Source organism: Podarcis filfolensis (genome assembly GCF_964270895.1).
Source record: "Podarcis filfolensis genome assembly, chromosome: 1".
NCBI classification, from domain to species: Eukaryota; Metazoa; Chordata; class Lepidosauria; order Squamata; family Lacertidae; genus Podarcis; species Podarcis filfolensis.
In genome coordinates, this window is record NC_139604.1 from 61,363,397 (window position 1) to 61,382,639 (window position 19,243).

Genomic DNA, 19,243 nt, shown 5'->3' on the forward strand with positions numbered 1-19,243 from the left:
GTTTCCAAGAAAATTACAAGAAAGCCATTCTAATGAAAGAAAAGATGGTAGGAATGAGCAAACCGTTAACCACCAGTTCTTCAAATGTTTCCATCTGGTATGCGATAGCTAAAGAGTGGGATGCAGGATTTTACAAATGATAAAAGTTCCTATAGGAGCTTGCAGTGTCAGTTTTGACCATGTTAACAGCAATTTTGCATGGATTACCGGTACTTAGTTCAAGTAGGCCCAGGCACCTGAATGACATCCATGGAAAGGTTAAGATAGTCTTCACATATAGGGGACAGACAAGTCAATGTCCAGCAGAGACATTAAACAACTGAGAAGCATACTTTGAAGGACATTCCCTATTTCAATTTTCCCCAAACTGCAGACTTATCCTGTACCCTTTCACAAGTTCAGGGGGGTCCAGAGAGAATTCAGTCCCTTCTTCACACAGGGGTGGAAACCACATGCAGCTTCTTCCTCCCTCCCTCCTTCCTTCGTCCCTTTCATTTTGCTGAGACAGAAGCTTAGTTCCCACTGAGGTGATAAAGTGGAGTTTGGGCTGTACTGCTGAATACTCTCTTGGGCAATTAGTTCCTAAGTAATTCCTAATTAGGTTCCTGGGTAATTAGGAAAAAGAGTTGTGGGAATCACAGGCTGCATTTCATTTAGTTTAACATTGTTCAAGTACTTTCTAGAGCTAGGAGATGCTGCACACTGATATTGCGTGTGACTGAAGGAAGACAGACACCCTTTCAGAGAAATGCAAAAGGGCAATAAAAAAGGAAACTTGCATGATAACTGAATCAATATTATACTATTTCCTCAATGTTCCTGAATGCTAAATTACAGGAATTACAATGAAAATTTCACCTCTGTTTACTTTCTAATCTCAGCAAACACTGTACCCATTTTGACCACTCCTCCTCACCTTCCATCTCCTCCCCTATGGTAGCATGAATAGCACCAATGGACATTATATAAAGGATGGCTATAGAGGGACCTCTGTCCTTCCCTCTTAGCCACCATGGGGCTAAGGCTTACCAGCCTTTTGACACTATGGCTGGCCATCTGCTATGCAACTGAAGTTAGAAAAGGTAAGACTTTTAAAGGAGATACTGTGGGATTGTCCAGTGGGGAAGCCTGGGGAACACTCACTGGCTGGTGCAATGTGCAACAAGTAAAATATTTAAATTGCTTGGCTAATCAATAAGGTTTTTGAGTATATGAAAAGTAGTCTGTATGACTACTTTTGCACGATGAACACTGGGTGCTTTTGCTCTCTGCTTATAATATATAATATTCTGGATGATGTGAACTAATTTGCTGGCAGAGTTAAGGCATAGGTGATTCTGCCTCAGGGAACTTGTGGTAGGAGGGGAAAGATGTTGTACACTAGCCTATACCAGCCTGGTATCCTCCAGATGTTCTGGGGTTGAACTCCCATCACCTCCAGCCAGCACATCTGTGGAGGACCACAGGCTGGAGTAATTTTTGCCTTAGTTTATCTTGACAGCTCTTTCAGCACTATAATACTGATTTGCCATTATAGTTCATAGATCATACAGCAGAGAACTGTAGAAGGGACCCTGAGGTCAAATGCCCTGCAATGTAGGTAACTCAGCTTAGCATCCATGGCAGATGACCACTCAACCTTTGCTTAAAAGCCTCCAATGAAGGAGAGTCCACCACCTGAGGAGGTCTGTTGCTTTCATCTGTTAGTTAGACAATCAAGGCCCAGCTTCAGGTGCTCAACTGGGCTTTGCAACAGCAGATCCTTATGGATTCGAAGAATCCACAGGTTTTGCACAGAGAGAATAAATACCAAAGACCTGCAGATGGTGTAGAACTTTATTTGGAAATGGAAGCTAAATGGCCCCATCATTTATGGATATAAAGTTGAGTCAGCTAGCATATGTGGTAGAGGAACTTATTTTATTTTTTAATTAAAAGTAGGAGATTCTGTGTGACTGGCAGAACCTGTACTAGAAGTGCTTCGGCTGTTTTGCATTACCTAAGCTATCCTGATGGATAAATAAACGGTATCCAGAGAAATCATGTAATTGTTGCATTAGTGTGCAGCACTTCACCTGTGTCCCAAGGTGCCTATGTTTCACAGCTTTATGGCAAAGATCTTGCTGTAGCAGCAAGCCCAATAATATGTGTGTGCCTTTCTCAGAGCATAAGTGTACATATTGCTTGATATGTTGCATCGGTAACTATAAAAAATGAAATACCAACATTGCAGTAGAACGTTTAATCCTGGTTGTTGACCCCTTTCCCTTCAGAAGCTCTTTGGATTTTATGGCTTGTCTTTATTTAATTATGTGTCATTTTTCTGCTTTATTGTTCCATGATTGCACTCAGTGGTTGCTTTGTCCTCATTTTTCAGGAAGAACTTCTAGCCATGGCCACTATGTCTGCAGTACTTGGGGGAACAACCACTTCAAAACTTTTGATGGAGATTTCTACCAGTTTCCTGGTGTCTGTGAATACAACTTTGTGTCTGACTGCCGTGAATCTTACCAGGAGTTCTCTGTCCATATCCAGCGTGAACTGAATGAGCAAGGGCACCCTGACATTCAATATGTCCTTATCACAATTAAGGATGTTGCAATCTACCTCACTCACAAGATGGTGGTGGTGGATGGGCAAATGTAAGTTCTTCCCATATTATTATGCTTCTAAGGCTTCCAGTGTTTAGCCACAGTTCTTTCACAAAAAGCTCATAATATAAATTGTGGCAACAACTTCCCGCCACTCAAAATAAACTTGAGGGAAATGCATTGTGTAGAAAGTCAGGGCATAGATCTTAAGGAGTACTGCCACTGAAATCTTGCCTTTTCGAAGTGAGCCTGGAGTTTTTCAGGTGAAACATCTGAGGAAATTTCAAGGAAGTAAAAAAAGGTGTTGTTTTTTAATAAGACCAAGTGACATTTCTACAACATCTCCAGAAGTGTCAAGGGAAGCCAAACTAGTTTTGATAGTTTTTCAGTGAGATTTTGCACATTCCATGAATTCAGCCTCCAACTCCCAATGACATAATTAGTTTTGATAGTTGTTCAGTGAGATTTTGCACATTCCATGAATTCAGCCTCCAACTCCCAATGACATAATTACCTACAAATTTTATTAAATGAGCAGGGGACCATTAAGATTGTGAGCAATTTCCCCAGCACTGCTGCTAATGTGCAGTATTTTACAGTCCGGTTTTGAAATGTAACTGAAAAGGCACAAACTGCCGGAGATAACCACCAGTAGGAATTATTATTTAAGCAAGGTACAAAAATGGAAAATCAATACTTATACTATGAATTTCATTTTATAATGCACACAGACTTGACATCCAGGATTGTTAAAAAAACTGATTATTTTCATGGCTATCTCTGGCATATTTCACCTCTTTAGTTATACTTCACATACAGTGATCTCCTTTAACAAAAAGACATCCAGAACAAGGCATTGGCTGTTATGTTTCCTGGCTTCCCTAAGTCTCACTGTACACACTGACCACATGCCCAGTTACAGTGATGGGCTACTACTACCATATACCTATCCCTATTTATGCTGGAGATGAAGGAGGAAGCTCAGAGAGACACAACAGCAGCTCTCCTAGCTATGCGAACACCATGTGAGAATGACACATCTAGCTTGCTGGTGGGCTAGTTCAGTTTGGCCTTTGTGAACTTTCGTTGTTTTTCCAAACCTACCATAGCTGAGATGGATCATGGTTTTTCTTCTTAAAGTAGTAATTTGTAGTCAGAAGGACATTCCACATCAGATTATTGTGTTTGAAATCCATGCGAAATGTTGGGTAATTGGCTTAAGGAAACATATTCTTTCCCTTAGTGAATGTTAATATTTTCCTTTTCCTGTAATGTGACCTGTCCCACTATTCTTAGGTTGACTAACATTTTACTCTGCAACAAAGGCTCTGAAATGAGTAAAACCACTTATGCAGTAATATCCTGCTTTGGAAATATAACTCTTGTGTAGCAAGAACTTAGTCTAAAGGGCACTTCAGTTAAAATCAAGAGGTGTGTTTGGATGGAGGTGGTCAATCTATCAAGTATTGATTTCCTCATAATCACATTCATTGTAAAGGGAGTTTAGAGGCACACAAGCCCCGTCCCATATTAAGGGAATCATCTACGTAATACACCCGTCCCACCCTACTCTGGATACATACAACCTGTATAGGCTGTGACCCACAAAGTCTACACCTGCACATAAGCTCACCAGACAATGGTAGGAGACGTCATGCCAGCAGAGTCAAGGACAAACCAAGGTCAGGCACAGGGAACCAATTTGACTTCAAACATGATCCAAGGACAGCATCAGCAGGGACCAGTAACACAGGAAACATAATTTAAGGTAGGCTAATTCACAGGGACTTCCTAGCTACTGGGAGTCTCAAGCAAAGGGGTGATGTAACCTTAGCTTGTGGCATCTCAGGCCACATGGAAACTTACCTACAGTTGGTTAAGATTGTTCCAAGAGCCCTTTGTCTTGAGGAGTACCTTTACTCATAAGGAAACTTTTACCTTGGAGTCACATTGCAACTCTGGGCCTTCAGTTGCACACTTTGTCATTTACCCATCAGTGGAAAGGCCTGCATCTCAGTGGCTAAAGTCCCAAATTCAGTCTTCATTACCTGCAGGTAGGGCTAAGAGAGACTCCTTTCTGAAACCCTACAGAGCCACTGCCTGTCATGGTAAACAACACTGAGCTTGATAGACTCATTTTCTGACTTTGGGCAGCTTCCTATGTTTCTAAGATCTTCAGCCAAGGCTTGAGTCTTTAGGAACCTGTATTAATAAGCACTAGTGACACTGTAAAATCTAAAGCACAGGATGACTAGGAAATTTCCAGTGGAAACATTGAAATAATAAATAAATAAAATATTTAAAATAAGCACCCTCTTAAACTGGTGAGGAAAATTTGACCATCCATTTTCTTAGATGAATGCTGAAACTTGAATGCAGAATCTGAGATAAACCTCACAGATTTTAACAGGCCATGAATAAGATTCTGCTTATTTCTGTGTATTCGTGTTCATTTTAGATTGGAAGTTGGGGAGCTTACTGGGATGTTATAGGGGCTGTAAAATAGATCTGAGAAATTCTGCAAAGGTGTGCTTTCTCATCTAATGCTGGACCTGTTGCTTGCAATGGAATCTAATAAAAACTCTGTATGACTTTCTTTCCTATAGTGCAAGGACTCCGTACTATCATTCTGGTATTCTGATTGAGAAGAATGATATGTATACCAAACTCTATGCCAGAGTGGGCCTAGTTTTGATATGGAACAGAGAAGCTGCTTTGATGGTATGTTTGGCCTTCAGCTTCTATTTTGATACTTTGGTATAGGTTTTATGGTACAGGTCCAGCTCACTCAAGTGACCAATTTCTGCCCTATGTCCCTGTCTTGTGATTAAGAGCACCCAACAGAACCCTCTTGACTGCAAGGGAAAGTAGAGAACCATTCTTGGTGGCTGCTCTACAGTTCCTCTGGAATTCAATGCTAGTCCTGCTTAGAGTAAGCCCATTGAAGTTTATGGACATGACTAACTTAGGCTCATTAATTTCAGTAGGGCTTAGTTGAATACAATCCTCTAGAAAGAATTCAGTGTAGCACTAAGAAGATAGTTCTGTCGGTGCAAGCATTTCAGTTTACTAGACAGAATGATCTCCCCATTTCTCTCCCCATGCTCTGTTGTGGATTTTCTTTCAACCCCTGCAAGCCGATTCGCGGAGGCATGGCAGTGAGTGGGCTAGGAGAGGAGTCAAAAGCCCTATTCTGCTAGCAGAAGTCCTTCCACTGGCTTCCAGTAGCAGAACTCATTAGTTGAACCTGGCCCTTCCTTTTTGGCCTCTTTTTTTCTAAAGCAGTTGTCTTGCTTGTCACCTTAAAATCCCAAATCAAACTCCTGGCAACTCTGGTTAAAGGATCTCCTGTGGCAGGAAAGGAAAAATCATATGCTTGAGACACTGGACCACCAATGTCAGTCAGAGCAGCCATACTGGGCTCAGTATCCCAATGGTCTGACTCAACATAAGGCAATTTTACATATTTATTTGCTACAATAGCTGATATGTTCCTTCGGGTTTTCCTTTTTCAATTTAGATTGAACTGGACACCAAGTTTAACAACGGTACTTGTGGTCTTTGTGGGGATTACAATGGCCAGCAGGTTTACAATGAATTTCTCTCCAATGGTAAGTTGGACAACATTATAGAGAAATGATTATTATAATGAGTTACATAATATGAGGAGTTTAAATGCACAGGTGAGAACAAAGCAATGGTTTCTTTGCTGGGTGGTTAGAAAAGTACAGAGAGATTGAAATGCATACTATTTTTAAAAGCTTGGTCCACAAATGTGGAATGAATTCTGTGGGTGACATCCAACTATGTTATACTCACTGAAATCAAGGAAATTATGTAACATGTTCATTTATTTCAGAAGGTCTGCTCTGCCTATGATTGATGTTGGTTGGACATCACCCAAAATTAACAAAAGCAGATTTGGAGATGGTCCAAAACACTATTTAACCTGGTGTTTGTTTGTCAGATCAGGGTGGCTTAAGAGCAGCATATTCTCCTAGGAAACATGTGAATGTTTAAATGATTGATGGAGTTCACTTACAGATTGTGAAAACACAACACCTTTCTATAAATCCAAATTTAAGCCCAGAAATTCATGAATTCTGCTATAAGCATAGGTTTAAAATGTAGAAAACATTCAAAATGTAGCGTGTTTCAATTAATCTTTGAATGTATGAGCAAAAAAGTGTTCGATTTAAAACTTTAATGGGTATAAGTAATCTATAGTAAGTGAACAGTACCATCTGGTGTGAAATTATGCCTCTAAGCTCTGGTTGTGACACTGAGAGGAAAACAAAGATGCTGTTTGTTCTGGTTAATGGAAATAATAGAACATGCTGCTCACTCTATCTCACAGGTTTGAGCTACAATCCAATCACATTTGGAAACCTACAGAAGATTAATAAACCCAATACAGTATGTGAAGACCCTGATGAGACACAACCTATTGAATCTTGCAACCAACATGTAAGTCTTGAAAACTGTGTTATACGGTACATACCAGGAATAGAGATACCTGTCTCTGTTAGAGAAATAGCAAGTGTGTACTAAGGTGTGCAACCACTTTATGATGCTCCCAGTTCTTGCTCTGAATCATAAGATAGAGGAAAGGAGAATAAGAATGGATTATCCTGTACAAACATAGACTATTGTGAAAAGCCTGGACCTTCTTCCTTGTGTTACGTAGGGCCACTTTGGAAACTGAAACTGAGCTTGGGAGGCCTGTTAAACCATACTTTCCTCTATTTCTAGCGTGAGGAGTGTGAGAAGCTGCTGACTGCTCCGGCTTTTGCTGATTGTCAGTCCCGCCTGAATCTGGAACAGTATATCCAAGCCTGCATGCAGGACAGATGTGCTTGCCAGCATACAGAGGACTCCTTCTGCCTTTGCAGCACCATCTCAGAGTTTTCCCGCCAGTGTTCCCACGCTGGTGGCAATCCTCAGAACTGGAGGACATCACAACTGTGTCGTAAGTGATTAACTGGGTTCATCTAAGATGCAGCCAGGAATGTTTAACAGGGGAGGGTGAAATCTCTCTTTAAATTCACGTAACTCAGAATGGTCTTGAAAGGTTCCCATCCTTAAGGTTAATTTCCAAACAGCAGTCTTGGTTTCCAATCCTGTTTTCTCATAGTAGCCAAGGAAAGCTTTCCCACTGATTTTGGTGGAAACAGTTTCTGAATAATTGTTTTCATGCTGGAGAGGCAAGAAGAACAGAGAACAAGAGACTTAGGAAACTGTGTATTTAAATCCAACTGAAACTAATTAGGATTATGGTTTTAGCTGCCTGGATTGTCTTTCTTTTGATTGAACCCTAATTTCATGCCAATGTATGCATATAGTCAGTGCTATTTCTTTCATTATTTTAGCTAAGTCATGTCCTGGAAACATGATCTACCTGGAAAGTGGCTCACCCTGTATGGACACCTGTTCACACATGGGGATCAGCAAACTATGTGAAGAACACTACATGGATGGCTGTTTTTGCCCTGAAGGTAACAATTTATGTGTTGCCTAGTGGATACAACAATGGGCTTAGAAATGGGAAACCCAAGTTCAGATGTGCAGCCTTGGATTGTCATGAACTATGAGCATCTTTTTGTTTTGTTTTGCAGGCACAGTATATGATGATATCACTGGGAAAGGCTGTGTGGCCACGAGCCAGTGTTACTGCAAACTTCGTGGGAAATTATTTTCCCCTGGTAAAAACATCACCAATGACTGTGAAAGCTGGTAAGCCTGTCCATGCCCTTTGAGAGTAATTATAGCTTTTTATTTCAGAGTTGTCACTTAAAGGATTCTTGTAGAGATGTGAATTTTTGGAGAAACACCTTGTACCGTCACAGGCTTTCATATCTAATACACCGTATCATTTTATGCTAAAACATAGACTTGTTCTAGCAAGCCATGGTGAAAAATTGCCCAGCATTACCAATTATGTACCCATCTGATATTGTTATATGAGCCTAAATCTCTAATTGTAAAAACATATTTCAGCAGCAGCAGCAGCAACAACAACAACAACATTCTTGGGGTAGAGAAAAGGGGATTGCTGCTGCCACTTTGCAATGTATCATCAGCACCTTTATGGCTTGCTGAATCTGGAATGTTTTGAAAAAGAAGAGGTTATGAGGTCCAAAAGTGTTATGGACTCATTTCCAAATTGACCTGCTGTAGTGGCTCCACTGCTGTGGTGCAGGTACTTCTAGTATAATTTCTATATGTCCAGATTTCTTTTGATTTCTTGTCTGTCTTCACAGCACCTGTCAATCAGGTAGATGGATATGCCAGGATTTACCCTGTCCCAGTAAATGTGCAGTGGAGGGAGGGTCTCACATTACTACCTTTGATGGAAAAAAGTACACCTTCCATGGTGACTGCTACTATGTGCTGAGCAAGGTACGTGCACCAGACACTTCTACTCTGGTCGAAAGAATTATGCCACAGTGGGGTAGGGTAACCTTCCTATAGAGTGCAGGTGAATGAGAAAGGGCTAGCCCTCCTGCCTTGGATGCAGTGTGTTTGTATGTCTGTGTGGCCACACCTGCTTTTGTCTGGGTCACACGGCCTTGGCTGAAAATCATTTCCCACTCTTGCCTGTATCTTTGTATTGCAATACAGCTGAATCTAAGATAGGGCTAAAATGGGGGTTGGTAATGCAAAAAAGGAATTGGAAAGGAATGGGGAATGGCAATTTGAGGTTAGATGTCAAATATTTCCCAGAAGGAGGGCTTATACTCTCCCTGAAAGAAAAAGGGAAAGGGAAAAGAAAGGCCTGTGACCCGGATCATGAAATGTGACATCCTTAAGGTCAATGATTTATTGCACTTTTTGTCTGAACGGGTAATTTCATCCTATCTAGGAAAGGAATCATTTCATAGCAGCAAAAGTTGACCACTTTGATTGTATTTGTTCTTCTGTAATTGCAGAACATACAGAATGACTCACATGCCCTCTTGGGAGAACTAGGCCCATGCGGTTCTACTGACAAGCAGACATGCCTAAAAACGGTGGTTCTGTTAATAGACGAGAAGAAAAACGTAAGTTTAGGGTAATGGTGGTGTGGCTCTGAGCTAGTTCATCCAGAATATGATGCCAAATAAAGGTTTTCTTCATAACTCAAAGATCTAGCCAGTCAACCATATTCTAAGATTCCCAACCCTCTCCTTCCATTGACATCTTATTCCATTTGTATTCTGTTCATACTTCTTGCTGAGCTTCATGGCGGGGGGGGGGGAATTATGTAATATGTAATTTTACCACTCCAAGAGGTTCTGGTTAACATTTAAACTTCTGAACATTGATCCAAGTGTCTGAATTACATTGAACAATAAACCAAACATAGAAATCCTCATTTCATTTTTTATATTTTATATACTTTGCTTATCTCATATGTGTTTTTACATCCTCTTTAAATCCAAGCCCACATTTCCATGACTTTCAGGTTCTATTTATTTTGTCATATCTTCCTTTTACATATTTCATACTTAATATGTTTGTAAAATATACCCTATAAACATTTTTAAAGCTACCATTGGCCAGAAATCCTTGCCAAAGATTTGATAAGAGATTTTTCAGCATTATTTCCTCATGTCACAGTTCTGCGCTGTACACTCATGACTGCTTAGCTGCCAATTGCCAAAGAGTATGCAGACTTTACAGCAGGGATGGGTGCTACCTGTGACCCACCAAATGTCAACGGACTCCTGTTCTCAGTGGCAAAGGATGATGGGAGCTGCAGTCCAGGAACTTTTGGAGAGCCACATGTTCCCTGCCCCCTGCTCTGCAGATTTAATCTGATCCTGTTTAGCTTTCTTCAGTTTAGGAAGCCATTGAATGTGTAGTTCTATGAAATACTTCTTAGCAAATAATTTCCAGCATCTGAAAATGGAAGGAGATTGTCTGGAGTCACTGACCCCCAGCCCCAGCCCCAAGACACACACAAGGGTGTGTGATCCAAGCAAACTCCAAAAGGGTTCCTTTCTCCACCAGGTCCCAAAACCATAAGTAGCTGGCATCTGCCCTCCAATACCTGATTTGTCAGTCTGGTCAGCTGGAAAATAAATAAGAACCTACTTTGTTTCTAAGCAACTGGCTGGGGCTACATTAATAACCCAGGGGGGGTTATGGGCACTGAGATAATTCAGAATTGGTAAGGAGTGGATGGCGGGCTTACAAATCTCTCCCTGGCCCTGGTTTGTGAACATGATATGCATCCAAATGCCCACTATGACCTGCCTGCTTCCTGCCAGAGCTGGATGCAACCCACCCCTCCCCATGATCTACTTTGGGGGAAGAGTGAAGTAGGCTGAGACACATTGCCTGACTGAGTACCCAGCTGCAGGATTGCAGCCACTGTGCAGCTGCAAACTGGCAAAAACTGAAAATGTATGAATACAAATACAATCACTTTTAAAATTGGAGGTTTTAATACCATACTTTCTTGAAAGAACAAAGCTGAAAACAACATAATTAGGAACTGCTGATAAAAGAAAACAATGCTTTGATTCTTCTTATCTAATTTTTGGATGATTTGGAAATGTGACGGTTAATAAGCAACCAGAATAATCTAAGTCAGATAAATTCCATCGTAATTAATCCATATATTCTGGAAGTTATAGTATGTTTTGCAACGTTCCCTCAGAGGTTCATGCCTATGGAAACTGCCTTCCAGTCCAAGAAATGAGCGTTTTGTGGTGCAAGGTGCTCTCCAATAGGGATTTGCACAACATTGTGCACAAGTGTGTATGAAGGGGCATTCATGTGTGTGTGTGCACATACATGCTCCATTGCTTAGTTCTTTGGGTTGCTTAAGCTCTTACCCAACTGTTGTCAGATATAAGAAAACTGTCAATGTTCAAAATTTCCAGGGTGGGTTCCTTCTGGGCATTACAATCGTTATTATGAATGTTCATTTAACATGACCCCCAGGTCCCTTCCAACTCTAAAATGATATGATTCTATTACATTCCTCACCTTTAAGACCCTGAGGTCACACTAACATAGGCTGTTTCTCTCTTCACACAGGTCGTAGTTTTCAGATCAGATGGTACCGTATTACTGAATGAAATAGAAATTCATTTGCCTCATGTAACAGGTGAGGAAAGGAACTCTCAACTTCCACCCCACCCCACCCACGGCCTAAATTGATGGTTCCACAAATCCTTAGATGTTATGGAGCATGATTAAACGAAATGCAAAATAAAATATGCTAGAAAGGAGGGTGAGAAAATGTACTCCTTGGTTTATTTGGCAGGGAATGATTGCTTGTCCTTGTCTGGGGACTCTTCCCTGTCCCATCCCTTTTTCATATCTGCCCCCCTCCCTGCCACTTTCCTCTTCTCCTCATTGAGAAACCATTCCAGGCCAACACCTAACCTTTCTTGCTCTCCTGGCTGGTTATTCAGCCAATGGCAATCTTCTTCATAACAGCAAAGGTATCTGATATGGGAATCTGGTATAATACACAATGGATACTGTATTTGCCCCTCTGATTTGATGAGTGCATTACAATAATCAGGTGATAACTTGGCCTTCCTTTTGTTTTTCAGCCAGCTTCACAGTTTTCCAGCCGTCTTCAAACTACATTATTGTGCAGGCGACTTTAGGCCTCAGGCTGGAGATCCAGCTGGTTCCAGTTATGCAGCTCTTTGTCATTGTGGACCAGACTGCCCAGGCAACTCTCCAAGGCAAGTCTGAACTGCAGGGAAGAAGATTCCACCAATAGTAACACTAACAAGGGGGTGTTAATTTTTTTAATTAAAGATACATGGGGTCAAATACCTACCTGCAAAAAACAGCAACTTGTTTAGTCGTTTTTTTTATTTATTAAGACATTTTTATCTTTACAAATTGTCTCAAGGCAATAAATTGTAAATCGTGACACGCACATAATATATTATATGCTAGACTAATTCTGCAGGCATGCTATTTGAACTAAAAAGAGCTGGGGCAGAGAACAGCACAGTTGTCAAAAGGCATTCAATTATGCTGGGGTATATATACACATATGCACAATGTTCATGCTGATTGGAAGTGATGTGCTTATTGGATGTGTGGAAATTTATCTCTAGAAAATCTTAGTAAATTGCTCACTATTCCCATTTTACAAAAAAGAAAGGCACGCCTTTAAAGAAACACACAGCCAACATCTGTTGCTTTTATCAATAGGTCTTTGTGGGAATTACAACGGAATAGAAGGAGATGACTTCAAAACATCAAGTGGATTAATAGAAGCAACAGGGGCTTCCTTTGCTAACTCATGGAAAGCACAAGCCAGCTGCAGTGATAAGTTGGATAACTGGGACCACCCTTGTACTCTTAGCGTTGAGAATGGTAAGGATGGGTGGTTTTCATAAATAAATAACAGATTTCAATATCTGTGTGCCATCTATATCCAATTTTCAAGTCAAATATTGAATCTGAAGGCGGGGCCAATTTTCTTTATTACTTGGGAGAGCAAGTTGTGATGTATAAATCTGTGCTAGGTCCGAGGCTTTGAATACACTGTAAGTTTCATGTCACTGTCTCAAAAGAAAAAGTTTCTAAAGAAATAGGATACAACACTGCTAAAGATGAAGAAGAAATGCTCATTTTATCTATTATAGTTGTGAAAATGGAAGCCTGCTTACAGTTTCCATCCATAGTATTACTTCTGTTTATGTTTACTGTGCTTTATAGTCTTTTGAAGACAAAACTGTTGAGCATGTACAGTCCTCAGACGATTTTGTTGCCCAGTTATGTGGGTAGCTACTTGCCTTTAAATGACAGAGAAGCTGCATAGTGTTCAAACATCCAGACACATACAGTATTCATTTTGTTTTGCTGTATTGTACTGCATAGTTATTTGAATTCTAGCATATGGCTATAGGCATTACATAGAAATACATGAAGTGAATGGTTTATAATAACATTTTATTTCTCTCCAGAAAAGTATGCTGAACATTGGTGCTCTTTGTTGAAAAGCACAGAAACTCCTTTTGCCAGATGTCACTCAGTCATTGATCCAACAGATTATTATAAGGTATGGATTTTCAAATTATTCTGAGTCTTTATTCACGCAGCTTGGTGTTTTGTTACATGGAGTTGTTCACTTTCAGGTATTATGATAAACTGAAAAGAGTGGCGGTAAAGCAAGTTCTGCAGCTTTCTTCCCAGCTGCTTTTCATAGGGCTTGAGGGTTAGAATTACTGACAATGGATTATCCAGTTTCAAACCCAGCCAAATTTCTAGCCCTTTCAGTTGGAATACAGGAACTAAAGCAAACCCATTGTTGCGAAAAGAGCCAAATAATAGTTATCCAGAAGAGAGTCATGAGCCAGAGGGCTCTTTTAGCTACACTCAAGATTTTAGAAAAATTCTCTAGCTTTTTTAAATAAAAAACAAAACAAAATAGCAACAGCATGAGAAACTGGTTTGAAAAATTACATCAGTAAAAAAACCAACAGAGCTTGCTTTGGGAAGTTCATGCAATTCAAGAAGTGCCAGTCCTTGGGTGTGTGGAACTAGTTGTAGTTTTGGGGGGATCTTGGTCAGAGGAGTTCCCAGATTCCCCAAATAGTTCTAACCCTGATGACAGGCAACATGGTGGAGGTGAGCCAGTCTGCTTTTAGGTCGGGGTGGAGAACCTTGTGCTCAGATGCCCAATGTGGCCCCCAGGCCTCCTTATCTGGCCCTTGTAACTCTCTTCAGGCCACATGCCATGACTGACCCTGCTTCCATGTTGTTACCTGGCCAGAATGTGTCCTTGAACTCTGACAATGCCTCTTGTTTGTCTGGTGTTGTCTGGTACAGAGAAGGGTACGCATGTAGAAATGAGAGTGCTGTACAAAGGGGAAATTTACATTAGTTGCTCCACCCACTTTTGCCTTTGCCCTGCCTACCACTGACATGTGACCCCCTGAAAGCATGCTGAGAAAAGAATGTGGCCCCTGGGCTGAGAATGATTCACTGCCTGTTTTAAGTGGATCACCTTGCTGTGGGGGAAACAGCCCATTCATTGCTTTTAACAAATTAAGCAAAATAATAGGAGAAGTTCACTCTAGCATGTGAGAAAGCAATCTTGAAAAAACTACTAACATTTTTAAATGGAAGAGGAACAAATGGCATTGCTAAGGAAAAGCTCTCAATTTATCATTTTACTTTCATTTTAACTGTGGAACAGGGTACCATTGTGTAGCATTGCTACTGTTGAGGACTAGCTCTTCATTCATCTTCCTACAAATGAACTTGAATGTTTACTGGCTTTTCCCCCTCTCCCCTTGCCCAGCGCTGCAAATATGATACCTGTAATTGTAATGCCAACGAAGAATGTATGTGTGCTGCCCTATCATCATACGCAAGAGCCTGTGCCTTCAAAGGGGTCATGCTATGGGGCTGGAGAAAGAATGTTTGCAGTAAGTGCCTATATCCCCCCCCCTTGCCTTGAACAAAATGGAGCAAAACCTTTTGAATAACTGTGTGCTAACTGTAATGTTTTGAGACTAGAATGTAGTTAATATCAACAAATGTAGCATACCCCATTCATCAAAATATATGGTTTTTGTAAGATGCAAAATGTTTTGTTGAAGTTGAAGGGAAGCACCCATGTATGTTGTTTACATTGGCACAGTAATACTTGTGGACGGATACAATGAATGTAGAAGTACTGGACAATTCCATTTGGGATACTGGGGTGCCTGCAGGATGACTTAATGAGGCAATGCTGAGTCATTTATTACTTCCTGCCATTTAATCTTTCAGCTAGACCAGGAATAGGGAACCCCAGGGCCTGGGCCTCACAACTCACCCCATACCACACTCTCCTCCTGGCTCTGTTTTGCATATTTATTGAGTGTTTTTGCGTGACTGTGATGTATCCTTAATAATGCTTTTTTGCTTGCCTGGATGGAGGATGGAGGGTAGAGAAGGGTGTGTGTACAAGCTAGAGTACCGTACAAAGAAAACATTTGCATTTGTTGGGCCACCCACTTTTACCTCTGGTGCTGCCTACCACTGGCCCCCAGAAGGTTGCACGGAAGGTCATGTGGCCTTTGAGATGAAAAAGGTTCTCCATCTGTGAGCTAGACAATAATAGTTTCCCCCTCTCATTGTCTTAATTGCTACCTCATAAGTGTTTAGTTTCACCCAAGCATGACAACATTTCTTCATAGGGGTCTTAACAGAAGTAGAATTCAGACAGCATGCACTGAATGGCTTAGGAATGGTGAGCAGGAATATATTTAGGAATGTTGAGCAGAATATATTCTATCCACTCTGACTTTTTGTCACTTTCTCCCCTTCATTCAGACAAAGAAGAATCCTCTTGCCAAGCCAGCCAAGTCTTCCGTTACAATCTGACTTGCCAGCAAACTTGCCGCTCTCTTTCTGATGGTCATAAGTACTGCTTGGAAGGCTTTACTCCAGTAGATGGCTGTGGCTGCCCTGATAATTCCTATATGGATGACAGTGGCAAATGTGTGCCAATTGCTCAGTGCCCGTGCTATTACAAGGGTGTGCCCATAAATCCCGGATATGTTATAATGAAACAGGATGAGCGCTGGTATGTTAACACAACAGTTTATGGTCTTTCTCATTAGGTGGGAAGCTCAACGTTCAGTACCAGGAACTGCTCTCTTTTAATTGCAATCCTGCAATGTTTGCAGGTGGAATGGGATGGGGAATCTTGGGATTATGTTGGCTGTGAATGAGCATTCTCCTCATTAACCATAAGACAATTTAGAGGTTTGTGATACTAATTCAGAAGAGGAACTCCCTTCCAAATCAACATGAGAAATACAAGCATCAGAATGCATTGTGGAGTGACTAGTTTTTAAGAAAGTTTAGACATCTATGTTGTTCACCAGGCATAGTGTTCAAAGGATTAAGAGGTGCTGAAATATTGCATTGTGAATTCTTCAGATTACTTGAGAAGTCAGTAATATAAGTGTACACAACACCTGCCCCCCAGTATTTAATATGTAATCCAAAGGTTCCTCCATATTCCCCTCAAAACTATATGTCTCAGCTTAGACATATCTTGTCAAATCTTATTAAGAAACTGACATTTTGTCTTTGGCACTTGCTCTTACTTTGTTTTATGCATTGTCAGTAGGGCACCCATGGTGCTCAAGTAATGTTTAGCAGAAATTGTACTCTTAAATTTTTGCAGCAGATCTTTAGTTTTTGTTAGTAGCACTGTATAAATTGGAAATCACTTATAAGCTCAAATATCTGGCTTACCATTTTTTCCCTGTTGTGTATTCCATTCTAGTGTTTGCAGACATGGAAGATTTCATTGTGTGCCAGTGGACGTAACCCCTGAACGTAGGTGTACAATTTCATGTTACATTATGACTTTTTCCAGTTTGAGTTATCATCTGTATGATTTTGAAGTTGTGCTTAAGAAAGCAATTGTTTTGAAGTTGTGCTTAAGAATATGAGCCATTTTTTGTGAAAATAATTAATAAAAATGCAATTAATAATTATATTTTTTCAAGCTGACATGATATAGTTTGCTTCCTCCTAAAATGTATCAGAATTTCCCCTCTAAATCCACATATGTATATAGTTTTCATAGACATATCCTCAGCCTTTGATTTGTTTAAATTGCTTTGTTTAAGTTGCTCAATGTAAAGTATTGATAAGAGACTACTGATTTTAATTAAAACCTTTATTTATAGACATGCTTCCTAGTTCAATGGGTACAAAACAGGGATGTCTGTTGGGCCCCTTTTTGTTTAATTTTATATATAAAAATGAAAAATTATATACAGCTCTTGTTGATTATCAAAATAGATCCAAGATAATATTGTCAGTGTTCTCTATTTTATTTTACAGACTGTTCACCCAACATGACATACTTTGACTGCAACAACTTTGACAGTTGGTCTTCCCAAACACCAGTACATCTTAGCTGCCAAACACTGGGAAACGATCAGGTACACTTTCATTGCATTTTGACGACACCCTAATGTCCGCATTCTCTTGTTCCTCAAGTGATGTAATTAACAAAGAAGCTGTACTCTAGGTGTCTTTAGGAAATCTCCTTGAGACTGTGGGGCATTTCTTAGCAAAAGGACTGCAACTTGGAGAAGCAAATACCTGCACATTTATACCACCAGTTTGCCTTCATTGGTTCTGATTGTTTTTAACTTTATTAACATTTTCATTTCATTTAAATAATTTCCACCTTTCATTTAAAATAAATAAATATATTCTATATTGGTATCCAACAATAGAAATTCCTCTGCCACCAACCAATGGAGGCAACTATATTTTCCCCTGAAAATAATTTCCCCAGCAAATTATGCTATTTTTTTCGCAGTGTAACATCTCTCCTAAGGGCTCTCTATTCCAGGGAGTTGACCACACTGCTGAAAGCAACCAAGTCATGGTTTGAAGTGGTAGCAAGGGTTTTGTTTGTTTGCTTTTTTTCAAAAGAAAAAGAAAAAAACCATTGACAGTCTTGTATTTAAAGGATAAGGCCACCTTCTTGAAAAATTATTAAAGTAACCCAAATCTAAAAGTCTCCCAAAGTGCCTCTGTTTTGTAGACCAACTTTATTTTAAACACACCCAAGTTTCTGAACAAATTAAATTGAGGTTTTATCTTACCTTGCAAACAGAAATTTGGCAAACTTTGAATGGTAATCCTGAGTCCAATTTGGCTTTATGAACTTATCAAATGCAAGGCCCATGAATTCTGATTGACCTTATCATAAAATGTGACCACAATGTTCTTCTTGCTCCTCACAGTTCCAGACAGAGTGTGTTTCAGGATGTGTGTGCCTTGATGGATTGATAGATGATGGCAGAGGGAATTGTGTCCAAGAACAGGACTGCCCATGCATTCATAACAAAGTTTTTTACTCCCCTGGAGAAACAGTAAATGTGGACTGCAACACATGGTAGGATCTTTTTCACTGTCACTTATTGTAGTCATAGCAGTGTATGAATATACTACTATGCAAACAGAGTGTACGTGGTGGACTGCATGTTTTCTCAGCTACATCATTTACCCAGTACTTCAAAAGCAATGCTTGGACACAGAGACTAAGCCTTACACAATTTCTTTAATTATTTTGGTACTCTCCAGTACTTGTCAAAGAGGAAGCTGGAAGTGCACCACCAATTCATGCTTTGGGACATGTACCATTTATGGGAGTGGCCATTACATCACGTTTGATGGAAAATTCTATGACTTTGATGGCAACTGTGAATATGTGGCTGCTCAGGTAATGTTCAGCTATACTCATGCAATTTTATACTGTTTTGAATTATGTGTGTGTGTGTATCTCCTATCTGTTTGGCTTCCCAGGCATCCCTCAACATCTTGTGAAATTTTCTTACTTGGTGGAGTAATCAATGGTTCTCTTAAGATCATTTCAAATGGTAGTATCTAACAAGGTGGTTCCATTAGCGCCAGGACCTCTGGTTATGCAATAGAACTACCCCCTTCCTCTTTGCTCCCCACACCCCAAAAAATCAATTCTGGGTTTCCTCCCAACCCTCTGGAGAAGATTTGATGATGTTCAATTCTGCATATGGAAACCCAATTGTATGGGTGTCTCCAGGCTGCTTAATATGTGCTGAAATAGTTTACACTCATCCAAATAGAATTTGCTAGTTTTTAAGCCTTGTTTTCTCCAGTTCATTCGGTTGTTGCGTTTTGCA

The 19,243-nt window shown here is 40.2% G+C and overlaps 1 protein-coding gene across 1 annotated transcript in view; it reads left to right on the plus strand.

Annotated features, from left to right (window-relative positions):
* The first annotated feature begins 1,008 nt into the window (after positions 1-1,008).
* The window catches only part of MUC2 (mucin 2, oligomeric mucus/gel-forming), a 61,631-nt gene continuing 43,396 nt past the window's right edge, over positions 1,009-19,243 (plus strand). Inside the window, exons 1-20 of the mRNA XM_083586916.1 lie at positions 1,009-1,082; positions 2,378-2,642; positions 5,198-5,312; positions 6,112-6,202; positions 6,949-7,058; positions 7,344-7,560; positions 7,961-8,086; positions 8,207-8,324; positions 8,852-8,990; positions 9,521-9,631; positions 11,619-11,688; positions 12,143-12,280; positions 12,762-12,926; positions 13,520-13,614; positions 14,860-14,986; positions 15,879-16,131; positions 16,843-16,895; positions 17,409-17,509; positions 18,326-18,477; positions 18,666-18,804. Coding sequence (XP_083443042.1) covers positions 1,013-1,082; positions 2,378-2,642; positions 5,198-5,312; positions 6,112-6,202; positions 6,949-7,058; positions 7,344-7,560; positions 7,961-8,086; positions 8,207-8,324; positions 8,852-8,990; positions 9,521-9,631; positions 11,619-11,688; positions 12,143-12,280; positions 12,762-12,926; positions 13,520-13,614; positions 14,860-14,986; positions 15,879-16,131; positions 16,843-16,895; positions 17,409-17,509; positions 18,326-18,477; positions 18,666-18,804 — 2,655 coding nt within the window. The 5' untranslated portion in view covers positions 1,009-1,012. The remainder of the gene's footprint in view (positions 1,083-2,377; positions 2,643-5,197; positions 5,313-6,111; positions 6,203-6,948; positions 7,059-7,343; positions 7,561-7,960; positions 8,087-8,206; positions 8,325-8,851; positions 8,991-9,520; positions 9,632-11,618; positions 11,689-12,142; positions 12,281-12,761; positions 12,927-13,519; positions 13,615-14,859; positions 14,987-15,878; positions 16,132-16,842; positions 16,896-17,408; positions 17,510-18,325; positions 18,478-18,665; positions 18,805-19,243) is intronic.